The 14,036-nt window shown below is 43.4% G+C and overlaps 2 protein-coding genes across 3 annotated transcripts; both read right to left on the bottom strand.

The window, feature by feature from the left end:
* Positions 1-481: 481 nt before the first annotated feature.
* Positions 482-13,727, bottom strand: LOC101079625 (solute carrier family 22 member 5-like). Of its 2 annotated transcripts, XR_003887073.1 has the most exons (11): positions 12,974-13,727; positions 12,755-12,858; positions 10,864-11,012; positions 9,679-9,850; positions 9,212-9,350; positions 8,979-9,073; positions 8,652-8,866; positions 8,381-8,563; positions 8,070-8,205; positions 7,847-7,961; positions 482-1,214 (listed from the first exon to the last, which is right to left on the bottom strand). XR_003887073.1 is itself a non-coding variant. In XM_029831528.1 (10 exons), the coding sequence occupies exons 1-10, from the start codon at positions 13,322-13,324 to the stop codon at positions 7,913-7,915; spliced, it is 1,593 nt and encodes a 530-aa protein (XP_029687388.1). In that variant the 5' UTR covers positions 13,325-13,727; the 3' UTR covers positions 7,464-7,912. The 2 variants fall into 2 exon arrangements, 1 of the variants encoding a protein (XP_029687388.1); XM_029831528.1 differs by lacking the exon at positions 482-1,214 and having other exon boundaries at positions 7,464-7,961.
* LOC101063851 (solute carrier family 22 member 5-like) lies at positions 1,187-6,785 on the bottom strand. The gene is made up of 10 exons (XM_029831529.1): positions 6,338-6,785; positions 6,119-6,222; positions 4,226-4,374; positions 3,047-3,218; positions 2,580-2,718; positions 2,347-2,441; positions 2,020-2,234; positions 1,749-1,931; positions 1,438-1,573; positions 1,187-1,329 (listed from the first exon to the last, which is right to left on the bottom strand). The coding sequence occupies exons 1-10, from the start codon at positions 6,686-6,688 to the stop codon at positions 1,281-1,283; spliced, it is 1,593 nt and encodes a 530-aa protein (XP_029687389.1). The 5' UTR covers positions 6,689-6,785; the 3' UTR covers positions 1,187-1,280.
* Positions 13,728-14,036: the final 309 nt, after the last annotated feature.

Here is a 14,036-nt window from a genome sequence, read left to right as displayed (position 1 = left end):
AATTTACCCTCATCACAACAAAACTGAATATTTAAATGGGAGCCTGTCACACCCCTTCCAATACACAGAAACCTGTTTCGCTCTGGTGGTTGGGTTATGTCCTTGAATAGTTGCTATTTCATGCCATTCAACAACAATACTTTTTGCTCCATCCAAAAAGAGAATGATGTTTTCCCTTTTCTTCTTTTCTCATTTCCAGCACACCAGCTCCTCCTTTTCTTGTGGATCCGAATTCAATAGCAATCAAAACGCCATAGACAAACGCCCAATCTTAATGACTCCCTCATTTGCATATTTGCATATTAATGACTGCAGACTTTCCTGTTTTTCTGCAGCGGCCCCCTCCCATTAACGCTGCTCTCCACATGCCGCAACTCCATGCCTTTCTCTGAGCTCAAGGCTTCACACTTGCAGCCTCCAGTTGACATTCAAGGGAGGACGTTTCATTTTTAGTGCAAATAATTGATTAATCGTTTGGCTTGTAACTGAAATTCTTTATTCATCCCATCTTTTCAATATACGCATTTTTAAGTTTGCTGCAGAGGCGCAGACGCTCGACTTTGATTGGAAATGCATATTTTTAAGATATGCTACCCTCTTCTGGGAAAACATGGGTAAGACAATTAAGCATGAATACGATCACTCCTCGTGTTGCTGTTTGCCATACAACGATCTGCATTTTCAACTCAGCATCAAACGAAATAGTCATAATTTGAATGTTAAATATGTAGGAGAAGTGCCGAAAAGTTGCATTTGAAATGCTGCCATTATTATTATGTTGTTGGTAGCATTTGTCGTGTTGCCAAAATTACCCATACCCAGGATCACAGTGGTCAACATGGTAAATGAGGCTGTGTCAATTCAGGCAAATTAACCCTTGTTTTGCTTGTGATTAAACTGGAATTTGGTCCAAAAAAAGTTTTTAAACACTAAAAATATGAAAGTTTTTTTTTTTTTTAAAGTACTCAAGCATTCTTTCTTAAAAAATCTTCAGCATTGCACATATAAAGGACTCCATGCTACTCATTTCATAATATTACCAATAGATAAAAGTAGCCTCACTCTTGCACTCATAGAAAACCATCGCAGACAAAGGGAAAAGTACAAACCGCTCCAAAAACACATCACACGTGTAAAAAAACATGTGTATGTAAAACCTTGAGGACTGTTCTTTTAAAATGTTCTTTCAGAATCAGAATCATAATCAAGTTTATGTGACAAGCATGAGCAGGCATAGAGTCTCTCAGCAGCACCATTTCTTCGGATCGTTCCTTTATCTCCTACTCTTGTACCACACTCTCCCAAGTTCTTCTCTTTGTACAACCACAGCTTTAAAGCACAAAGGGAAACAAAAGAAACAAAATATAAATATAAATTTCAATAAATCACTGAGATGTTCTGTTAATGATTGTTTTGTAATCTCACTCAGCCACCTACCATCTGATGGGTTTGACCTCGCTGATAAGGTCAGGAAGTTTGCTGTATCTTGTGTCTGGCAGCAACATACTGAGAAGCGAAGCCACTATGCAAGCTGCACCAAAAATAAGAAATGGCAAAATCTTCATGTACACACCTGCAAACAAAGCAGAACGTGCATCATTTAGACAAACTGGGAATGTTGCATCTTTCTTGTCTAATTAACAACCAGTTGTTCAGGATGTCATGAGACAACCTTTACTAAGAACACTCCTTTTGTAGACACAGTGTGAAGGAAAGTTAGGCTGCTATTAATCTATGGAAAGACTTGCCCGTATAGAGAATGTATGGACAGATCATTGTGCCGAGGAATCCGCTGGTAGCGCCGACACCCATGCCCATGTTCCTGACCACAGTGGGCATCAGCTCAGTGACAAACAGAAAGATGATGGAAAAGGCGCCACCAACACCAATCTTCCCCACCAAGCCGAGCACTTGCAACACGATCGTATTGTCTGAGACAGACAAACAGGACATTTGTGACATTTGTGACTTCACCTCAGCGTGTCCACGTTTGACAATGTTGCGAAAGAGAGGGCCGACCTTCAGGAATCAGTTTCATGATCAGGAGCGTAGCCCCGCTGAACATCATTGTGCCAGACAGCAGAGTGGGTCGAGGCAATCGGTCAACCAGCACCCAAATGGCCACATAGGCGAAACTGTCGATGGCTGCTGAGATGAAGCAGTTGAGGTAGATGTTTCCATTCAGGTTACTGGTGTTGAGGGAGAGGCCATAAAACACGAAGGTAATGCACATCCTGCACAAACACAAAATACATTCCAGAATTATATTTTTAAAGCTACAACAGCGTCATAGAACTGTGAATAAATGTTGGTTATTCTAATATTTAGGAAAAAAGTAACAATTACCAGATAGAACAGCAGAAAATCGTAGTATTCCTAATGTTGGTGGTGCTCACCAGGTCAATAAAATTATATGTCCTCTTGTCGTCACTTTTCCTTTCCTGTGTTTAAAAATTGTACATTTGTCACAGTTTGTAATATTCCACTCCTAAAAAGGCAGTCTGAATTAGTGCTGTAATTATGCTGTGATAATATCAAAACATCTTCACCAGCATCAGGAGTTTAAAAGAATGTATTACCGTCTGACAGCGCTCAGCAGGTCTGAATATGACCTCGGGAGCTGGAACTTTGTTTCTTTTAGCAGCGTTGCGTATGACAAGCTCAGCCTCATCAACTCGACCTTTATTCAAAAGCCAGCGGGGGGACTCGGGGATCACCCTGTGCAGAAGTCATGAGATCAATGTGACAGGCTTCAGTTTGGTATTTCAGGATTCTCCTAATGTTAAGCCTCTGTTTCATTCTTCCTTTCTTTTCTACCCCCAGTACCTCACCACCTTCTTCCATCCTCAGTTTTATTTCAGGGACCGCAGCCTGCAACGTTTGTAAGATGTGGTTTTTTTTACTTCAGGCTACTTTTGATGTCAGTATCGATAATCTGACACTAGGGGGCGCACAACGTCATCAACAACATTAGCCATAAAAGTAGCTTCCTGGTATTGCATACATATCTGTCAATAGTTTACAGGGCAATAGACCAACAACTTACCAGCATGTTGGAACTTGTAAAAAGCTCAGAATGGCAGAGATGACCAGCAGCATTCTCCAGCCTCGAATGAAGTAGGCAGAGAGTGGCAGCAACATGTATCCAAAACAGTAACCCAGACTGATGGCTATTGTGCTGAAGGTCACCCTGCTGGACTTGGGAAGGAGCTCAGACCCTGCTCCAAAAATGATTACAGGCATGACATTAAGATTACACATCGCATGCATGTAGATTTTTTTAAAAGCTGTTGTAAATTTCTTCTCACCTTCCTGGCATTTTTACACATTCCTTTTGTATTCTTAAAATGCTCCTAATAAGCATATGGCACACTAAAATGTAAAAAGCTTCGATCGGGAGTTGAAATTAATCAATATTCAATTCTCATATATTTTTGATCAAAGTCCATCATCCATTAGCGCGTCCCTTCCAGTTGCCTACCACTGTCCCCACCTGCAGGTCTCTCTAGCACAGTGGTCTGCGAGTGATGACAAGGAATGGCAACCCCCCCCCCCCCCCCCCCAAACCCTAACTGAGCCCCAGCTGAGAAAACAATCAGCAAAAATAACGCTAATTAAGAAAAAGCTGCACCTTCCTACTAGAGGCGTGAGGGGAGGAGGGCCAAAGGTCAGGGGAGAAGTGGTTGGGACTTTGGAGGGAGGTGAATGTATTTGTATTCATTTTTTGTGCTGTGCAACATGCCAGAAAAGTAAGGACACTTGCTTCTGTCGCGATGGACAGAGATAGGCCAGTTTGACTGTTTTGACCAGAGCCGGACCGAAGCCAAATGCACATCTGAAATATACAGTGATATACTGTATATATATATTATGGGACCAGAAATGAGGTTTACCGAAAAGTCTCCAATAGGAGAACGAGGAACCAGCATATATAAATGTGAAATCAAGAAAAGCTAAAAACACTAAAGACGATTACCTGAATTGTCGGGTTTTAAAAAAAGAAAGAACAAGAAGCATTTAATCATATGGACATGGAGATGATGAAGACCAGGGGGTGCCCAAATCCAGTCCCAGGTGAAAGTGATGTCTACGTGGTAGGACAGTAACCCCATCGGTCTGTGGCCTTTGAGCACTGAATTGAAGCACCTCTGATGTGGACGATCTAAACAACCTCCAAATGAAACATGACTGTCCCCTTGACACACTGCTGTAGTGTTTAACTCACCCAGAATGATTGACACTGAATAGGTCTGGCTCACTCCTTTCAGCCAATTGAGAATACAGAACATGATCCAGCTGACAGAGATGGCCTGGACCAGGGCGGTCGCTCCGTGGATGACCAAGCATGTAAACAACACCGGCCTTCTTCCAAACCTGGAGGACAAGACAAAGTTCTCTGATCACCAAAACGTGAACAGCTACCACTTCACTAGCAAAGTGAGGACAATGAGAGTCCTCAAATGCCATTACACGTGTAGGGCAACACAGAAACATTGATGCAAATAAAATTTGCCCGAGAGGGGCCACACCCCTTTAATAGAGAACATCCATCAACAACAGAGACTATTTACGTCAGCTGTTGAGAGCGGCCTGAATGTGGTGATCATTTATTCAAGCAAAGTTTATTTGGAGCCCAAAGTCCAACATTGTTGCCTCGGAGGGCTTCACAAGCTGCACAGTTGTGACACCCTCTGTTCTTAGACCTAAAAATGGGGTCAGAAAAATCTTAGATTTAAGCTTCTAGGAGAAAAAGAAGAAACCTGAAGGAGAAGCACAGTTGAGGGATCCCCCTGCCTGTTAGTTTTCCCTAGTGCTCTCTCTCCCCCTCCACTTCTGTTCCTGGTCTGTGTTTCCCTTGTCTGTTTCCAGGCTGGGCGGGGCTGCTTCCTGGGCCCTCTGAAAGAACTCCTGCACGGGTGGAACTGCAGTCTCTTGCTCTTGGAATGAGAGGGGTGGTTGGTACCCCAGAGAGGCTTCAAATTGGAACAATACTGTCACGGACCAGGTGAGGGTGTTGTGGAGCTGGAGTCAGCCCTTCGCTGCGTGGCCGCCACTCACCCCTCTTCCTGGAGTACACATCTTCCTTGGGTGGAATACGCCCACAACACCCTCACCTGTTCCAAGACTGGATTATCCCCCTTTGAAGGCTCTCTGGGGTACCAACCCTTCCTCCTTCCAAGAGCAAGAGACTGCAGTTCCATCCGTGCAGGAGTTCTTTCAGAGGGCCCAGGAAGCAGCAAACACATCTTGTTTAAAAAGTACGAAAACCTCCAAACAAAGGTTTGACATGGCACTTTTATTTTGAAAACCCCAGACCAAGCCCAAAGACGTAAACACAGCCAACAATACTAAACAAGCCTAACACAGTTGCCAACAGGTTGCTCTGTAGTCGACACACAGCTGTTGTGGGTTCGCGCTACCTTGATCTGGCTGAAAGGGAAATGCGCTTGCACCGCGTCTCACACTTTTCACTAAAAACGGTGCTAATACGGAGACAAAAACGACAACGTTTGCAAACGTTTCACGTGTTTTCGGACACCCTGGGCACCGTTCTCACGTAAACGAAAGGCGCAAACGCAACAAAAAGCTCTTAATCAGGGCTCGGCAACCCGCGGCTCTGGAGCCATATGCGGCTCTTTGGCGCCGCCCTAGTGGCTCAATGGAGCTTTTTTAAAAAAAAATATGAAAATGGAAATTGTTTTAATATAATTTCTGTAGCAGGAAAAATGTGACAAATATTCTTAAAGTTTTCCAATGCTGTATAAATGTGTATAATAAATATTTAATTTCAACATCTTATTATAATGGAAGTTAAACTTAAAGCGCCGTCGTACAGAAGAGTGGCCACATGGTGCGTCATTCTCTCCAGGATGCGCTGCAGAGAAAATAAACATTTCATCATAAATGCTCTTTATGTATTTGTAGCCCACTTATTATTTGGAAAGTAGGTAATAAAGCTAATATAGACACTTACAGCATGTGTTGCCTTTATTATAAGCCAGTATATTATATCATTAAGGGAGTGTTCCTTTGTTTTCAGTTCCTTTAATTTTAAGCCAGGGAGTGCAGAAATGCCTTGAGAAAATCTTTTGTTTGAGTTTTTATTTTATTTGCTTACCGGTCTGAGAGGTGGCCATTAATAAATGATCCACACAGGTAACCTGCGAAGAACAAAGAGGTGGAAAAAGGCACCTTCCATGCATTTTCACACACCAGCCCCCACTATAACGCAGAGAATAGTGGACAATAATTTAGGCAAGATCTGTCAAAAAGACAAACAAACAAAAAAACGAACTGAAAGAAATTGATCGGACAAAGTAACTAGGCTACTCCACACCTCAGTCACGATGGTAGAGGTGTGCGTCTGGCTGCTGAAGTCCCATCCGTCCACGCAAGGCTCAGTGCCATTGCTGAGTCCTGCGTCCCCTGTCCAGTTTGCGTGGTCTCTGTCCCGGGAACACCTGCTATCCCAGACCCAATCTCCGACCCAGCTGCTGTTTTCGGCGGAGTCGAGCGAGACTTTGCAGCGAAATTCCGGCGTGTCCGACACGAACACAGCCGTCATGGAGCTGAACCCGACCGGAGCAGCGGTTAAACTGAGCAGAAGGATGATTATTATCTGAAATAAGCCGTAATTGTCAAGAAACGAGATGGCCTGATCGAAGTCAGTCAAGTCATCAGCTTCCATGGTTGGACCGGTTGAGCGAACGACGATTTACTAGGGGAAACTTATGTGTGGCCACCCCGCCACATATGCCTGAGGTATTTCCCCCTGGTTGGTTTTCAGGTTACCGAATTTCCATATGTCAGTCTTAGGGCTAATTAACAGTGCAGTCTTTCCCGTTTGATGACGTGTTTTCAGTTGTTGGAGTTTGGAACAAAAGGTATGGAGTTAAATATGCACCATAAAAAAGAACCGAGCACCAATTGGATTGTAAGTTTCAGGCCTTGTACTTTAAAGCACTCCTCCGAGAGCTTTTATCGGATCGTTTTCATATTCGAACCATACAAAAAGGAAGGGGCCCTCATTTGGACATACCTTGTCGAATCAATGTCAAAGGTCATATATGTGATTGTGGTCTGGACTTGAACAAAGATATATTACAATAGGGATTTGTTCTTTTTTTAAATAGTCCCACCCGCTGGCAACATTTGAGCACATTCACCTCAAACTGGGTGAGGAAGTTAACAAAACCTCAATGAAACTTTACAGTTAATATTACAGCTTTACATGAAGGGAGAAGTTGTTCTAACTTGTGAAAACTTTACAAGTTTGACAAAAATGTCAGTATTTGCTTTTTTACTGCGCCTCCTAGATACATTCAATGAACTCTGAACTTGACCGACAAATGTTAACATCCCAAGACCTACCAAAAGTCTCCCGAGGCTAATCTGTGCATCGTAAGAAAACTCGGTAGCGCCCCCTACAATGTTTCAATTGAGTAGCAGCAAAACCTGAAGCATATGACTGACACATGAAATTTAATACACAAAGTGTAACAGCGAAAAGCCGACAGAAAGTCTCAACAACCACCCATTCTACTTTTAAATAGTCTGGGGACAAATTAAGGAAACAGAGTAATCATTTGGCTTGTATCTGCAACTTTAAGTTGGCTGCAGAGGTGCACAGCTATGCTTGGATATTTAATACATTTTAATAGATCTGCGTCCTCCTTCTGGTGAATGTAAAAATTGTACAAAGAGGAGGAGAAAGGATTTTTTCCCCCCACAAAAGTACTTAACGCATTATGTATTTTAAAAATCTCCACACCGCACAAGGAAACATGTAAAGATGTAAAGGCTTGAGGACTGTTCTCTGAAAATTTTCTTTCAAATTCATGTTTATGTGACAAGCATGAGCAGGCATAGAGTCTCTCAGCAGCACCATTTCTTCGGATCGTTCCTTTATCTCCTACTCTTGTACCACACTCTCCCAAGTTCTTCTCTTTGTACAACCACAGCTTTAAAGCACAAAGGGAAACAAAAGAAACAAAATATAAATATAAATTTCAATAAATCACTGAGATGTTCTGTTAATGATTGTTTTGTAATCTCACTCAGCCACCTACCATCTGATGGGTTTGACCTCGCTGATAAGGTCAGGAAGTTTGCCGTATCTTGTGTCTGGCAGCAACATACTGAGAAGCGAAGCCACTATGCAAGCTGCACCAAAAATAAGAAATGGCAAAATCTTCATGTACACACCTGCAAACAAAGCAGAACATGCATCATTTAGACAAACTGGGAATGTTGCATCTTTCCTGTCTAATTAACAACCAGTTGTTCAGGATGTCATGAGACAACCTTTACTAAGAACACTCCTTTTGTAGACACAGTGTGAAGGAAAGTTAGGCTGCTATTAATCTATGGAAAGACTTGCCCGTATAGAGAATGTATGGACAGATCATTGTGCCGAGGAATCCACTGGTAGCGCCGACACCCATGCCCATGTTCCTGACCACAGTGGGCATCAGCTCAGTGACAAACAGAAAGATGATGGAAAAGGCGCCACCAACACCAATCTTCCCCACCAAGCCGAGCACTTGCAACACGATCGTATTGTCTGAGACAGACAAACAGGACATTTGTGACATTTGTGACTTCACCTCAGCGTGTCCACGTTTGACAATGTTGCGAAAGAGAGGGCCGACCTTCAGGAATCAGTTTCATGATCAGGAGCGTAGCCCCGCTGAACATCATTGTGCCAGACAGCAGAGTGGGTCGAGGCAATCGGTCAACCAGCACCCAAATGGCCACATAGGCGAAACTGTCGATGGCTGCTGAGATGAAGCAGTTGAGGTAGATGTTTCCATTCAGGTTACTGGTGTTGAGGGAGAGGCCATAAAACACGAAGGTAATGCACATCCTGCACAAACACAAAATACATTCCAGAATTATATTTTTAAAGCTACAACAGCGTCATAGAACTGTGAATAAATGTTGGTTATTCTAATATTTAGGAAAAAAGTAACAATTACCAGATAGAACAGCAGAAAATCGTAGTATTCCTAATGTTGGTGGTGCTCACCAGGTCAATAAAATTATATGTCCTCTTGTCGTCACTTTTCCTTTCCTGTGTTTAAAAATTGTACATTTGTCACAGTTTGTAATATTCCACTCCTAAAAAGGCAGTCTGAATTAGTGCTGTAATTATGCTGTGATAATATCAAAACATCTTCACCAGCATCAGGAGTTTAAAAGAATGTATTACCGTCTGACAGCGCTCAGCAGGTCTGAATATGACCTCGGGAGCTGGAACTTTGTTTCTTTTAGCAGCGTTGCGTATGACAAGCTCAGCCTCATCAACTCGACCTTTATTCAAAAGCCAGCGGGGGGACTCGGGGATCACCCTGTGCAGAAGTCATGAGATCAATGTGACAGGCTTCAGTTTGGTATTTCAGGATTCTCCTAATGTTAAGCCTCTGTTTCATTCTTCCTTTCTTTTCTACCCCCAGTACCTCACCACCTTCTTCCATCCTCAGTTTTATTTCAGGGACCGCAGCCTGCAACGTTTGTAAGATGTGGTTTTTTTTACTTCAGGCTACTTTTGATGTCAGTATCGATAATCTGACACTAGGGGGCGCACAACGTCATCAACAACATTAGCCATAAAAGTAGCTTCCTGGTATTGCATACATATCTGTCAATAGTTTACAGGGCAATAGACCAACAACTTACCAGCATGTTGGAACTTGTAAAAAGCTCAGAATGGCAGAGATGACCAGCAGCATTCTCCAGCCTCGAATGAAGTAGGCAGAGAGTGGCAGCAACATGTATCCAAAACAGTAACCCAGACTGATGGCTATTGTGCTGAAGGTCACCCTGCTGGACTTGGGAAGGAGCTCAGACCCTGCTCCAAAAATGATTACAGGCATGACATTAAGATTACACATCGCATGCATGTAGATTTTTTTAAAAGCTGTTGTAAATTTCTTCTCACCTTCCTGGCATTTTTACACATTCCTTTTGTATTCTTAAAATGCTCCTAATAAGCATATGGCACACTAAAATGTAAAAAGCTTCGATCGGGAGTTGAAATTAATCAATATTCAATTCTCATATATTTTTGATCAAAGTCCATCATCCATTAGCGCGTCCCTTCCAGTTGCCTACCACTGTCCCCACCTGCAGGTCTCTCTAGCACAGTGGTCTGCGAGTGATGACAAGGAATGGCAACCCCCCCCCCCCCCCCCCCCCCCAAACCCTAACTGAGCCCCAGCTGAGAAAACAATCAGCAAAAATAACGCTAATTAAGAAAAAGCTGCACCTTCCTACTAGAGGCGTGAGGGGAGGAGGGCCAAAGGTCAGGGGAGAAGTGGTTGGGACTTTGGAGGGAGGTGAATGTATTTGTATTCATTTTTTGTGCTGTGCAACATGCCAGAAAAGTAAGGACACTTGCTTCTGTCGCGATGGACAGAGATAGGCCAGTTTGACTGTTTTGACCAGAGCCGGACCGAAGCCAAATGCACATCTGAAATATACAGTGATATACTGTATATATATATATTATGGGACCAGAAATGAGGTTTACCGAAAAGTCTCCAATAGGAGAACGAGGAACCAGCATATATAAATGTGAAATCAAGAAAAGCTAAAAACACTAAAGACGATTACCTGAATTGTCGGGTTTTAAAAAAAGAAAGAACAAGAAGCATTTAATCATATGGACATGGAGATGATGAAGACCAGGGGGTGCCCAAATCCAGTCCCAGGTGAAAGTGATGTCTACGTGGTAGGACAGTAACCCCATCGGTCTGTGGCCTTTGAGCACTGAATTGAAGCACCTCTGATGTGGACGATCTAAACAACCTCCAAATGAAACATGACTGTCCCCTTGACACACTGCTGTAGTGTTTAACTCACCCAGAATGATTGACACTGAATAGGTCTGGCTCACTCCTTTCAGCCAATTGAGAATACAGAACATGATCCAGCTGACAGAGATGGCCTGGACCAGGGCGGTCGCTCCGTGGATGACCAAGCATGTAAACAACACCGGCCTTCTTCCAAACCTGGAGGACAAGACAAAGTTCTCTGATCACCAAAACGTGAACAGCTACCACTTCACTAGCAAAGTGAGGACAATGAGAGTCCTCAAATGCCATTACACGTGTAGGGCAACACAGAAACATTGATGCAAATAAAATTTGCCCGAGAGGGGCCACACCCCTTTAATAGAGAACATCCATCAACAACAGAGACTATTTACGTCAGCTGTTGAGAGCGGCCTGAATGTGGTGATCATTTATTCAAGCAAAGTTTATTTGGAGCCCAAAGTCCAACATTGTTGCCTCGGAGGGCTTCACAAGCTGCACAGTTGTGACACCCTCTGTTCTTAGACCTAAAAATGGGGTCAGAAAAATCTTAGATTTAAGCTTCTAGGAGAAAAAGAAGAAACCTGAAGGAGAAGCACAGTTGAGGGATCCCCCTGCCTGTTAGTTTTCCCTAGTGCTCTCTCTCCCCCTCCACTTCTGTTCCTGGTCTGTGTTTCCCTTGTCTGTTTCCAGGCTGGGCGGGGCTGCTTCCTGGGCCCTCTGAAAGAACTCCTGCACGGGTGGAACTGCAGTCTCTTGCTCTTGGAATGAGAGGGGTGGTTGGTACCCCAGAGAGGCTTCAAATTGGAACAATACTGTCACGGACCAGGTGAGGGTGTTGTGGAGCTGGAGTCAGCCCTTCGCTGCGTGGCCGCCACTCACCCCTCTTCCTGGAGTACACATCTTCCTTGGGTGGAATACGCCCACAACACCCTCACCTGTTCCAAGACTGGATTATCCCCCTTTGAAGCCTCTCTGGGGTACCAACCCTTCCTCCTTCCAAGAGCAAGAGACTGCAGTTCCATCCGTGCAGGAGTTCTTTCAGAGGGCCCAGGAAGCAGCAAACACATCTTGTTTAAAAAGTACGAAAACCTCCAAACAAAGGTTTGACATGGCACTTTTATTTTGAAAACCCCAGACCAAGCCCAAAGACGTAAACACAGCCAACAATACTAAACAAGCCTAACACAGTTGCCAACAGGTTGCTCTGTAGTCGACACACAGCTGTTGTGGGTTCGCGCTACCTTGATCTGGCTGAAAGGGAAATGCGCTTGCACCGCGTCTCACACTTTTCACTAAAAACGGTGCTAATACGGAGACAAAAACGACAACGTTTGCAAACGTTTCACGTGTTTTCGGACACCCTGGGCACCGTTCTCACGTAAACGAAAGGCGCAAACGCAACAAAAAGCTCTTAATCAGGGCTCGGCAACCCGCGGCTCTGGAGCCATATGCGGCTCTTTGGCGCCGCCCTAGTGGCTCAATGGAGCTTTTTAAAAAAAATATGAAAATGGAAATTGTTTTAATATAATTTCTGTAGCAGGAAAAATGTGACAAATATTCTTAAAGTTTTCCAATGCTGTATAAATGTGTATAATAAATATTTAATTTCAACATCTTATTATAATGGAAGTTAAACTTAAAGCGCCGTCGTACAGAAGAGTGGCCACATGGTGCGTCATTCTCTCCAGGATGCGCTGCAGAGAAAATAAACATTTCATCATAAATGCTCTTTATGTATTTGTAGCCCACTTATTATTTGGAAAGTAGGTAATAAAGCTAATATAGACACTTACAGCATGTGTTGCCTTTATTATAAGCCAGTATATTATATCATTAAGGGAGTGTTCCTTTGTTTTCAGTTCCTTTAATTTTAAGCCAGGGAGTGCAGAAATGCCTTGAGAAAATCTTTTGTTTGAGTTTTTATTTTATTTGCTTACCGGTCTGAGAGGTGGCCATTAATAAATGATCCACACAGGTAACCTGCGAAGAACAAAGAGGTGGAAAAAGGCACCTTCCATGCATTTTCACACACCAGCCCCCACTATAACGCAGAGAATAGTGGACAATAATTTAGGCAAAATCTGTCAAAAAGACAAACAAACAAAAAAACGAGCTGAAAGAAATTGATCGGACAAAGTAACTAGGCTACTCCACACCTCAGTCACGATGGTAGAGGTGTGCGTCTGGCTGCTGAAGTCCCATCCGTCCACGCAAGGCTCAGTGCCATTGCTGAGTCCTGCGTCCCCTGTCCAGTTTGCGTGGTCTCTGTCCCGGGAACACCTGCTATTCCAGACCCAATCTCCGACCCAGCTGCTGTTTTCGGCGGAGTCGAGCGAGACTTTGCAGCGAAATTCCGGCGTGTCCGACACGAACACAGCCGTCATGGAGCTGAACCCGACCGGAGCAGCGGTTAAACTGAGCAGAAGGATGATTATTATCTGAAATAAGCCGTAATTGTCAAGAAACGAGATGGCCTGATCGAAGTCAGTCAAGTCATCAGCTTCCATGGTTGGACCGGTTGAGCGAACGACGGTTTACTTGAAGAAATGGCGGTACAGTATACTCTTCCCTGGCTGGTTTTTAGGTGATCTAATTATTTTGCAATAGTTTCAAAAATACCGCTGAGATAGGGTCGTAATCACCGCCCAGGTTCTACATTGTAATATAAATGTTAAATATCACAAATTGTTGTCGCTGATGATATACAGTATGTCATGCGTTATTTTCAGTTCTTGCAGGTTTGGAAAGCAGCATTTCCACTAAGTTTCTGTCTAAGCATCTGAAAAATGTCTTTAATTAGATTTGTTCATGTTGTTACTTGTCCTGGTGTGCTTTAGGGGCTCTAGACAAAAAAAAAGTAGAAAAAACCCCAAGCCAGCACAAAATATCTGTGTGCAGCTGTGTCATTTCCGTTTGAGTGACAGAAGCAGTAAACTTTGTTGCTTTGAACGTTGTCCTGTGGAACATGAAAGACAGAGCCCCCAACATCTGTGACACAGTGCAAGTGTAAAAAGGAGATCGACATGACTGCAAATGAACCAGAAAATCTACATTATTGACCATTGTGATTTACTGAATTTGCCCAGCCGTGGCTTCGGTGCAGTCCATTGCTTTCAATTCCAGCACTGAGCATTAGTGCTATTAAAAAGTTCTGTTTGACTCTATGTCACCTGTTGCAGAAATGCCGCAAGTTCTGGAAGTGACACTCTCAGTTGACCT

Source organism: Takifugu rubripes, chromosome 22, assembly GCF_901000725.2.
Source record: "Takifugu rubripes chromosome 22, fTakRub1.2, whole genome shotgun sequence".
Classification (NCBI taxonomy): domain Eukaryota; kingdom Metazoa; phylum Chordata; class Actinopteri; order Tetraodontiformes; family Tetraodontidae; genus Takifugu; species Takifugu rubripes.
The sequence above is the reverse complement of the archived record's forward strand: the minus strand, read 5'-3'. Positions and strand labels throughout refer to the sequence as shown.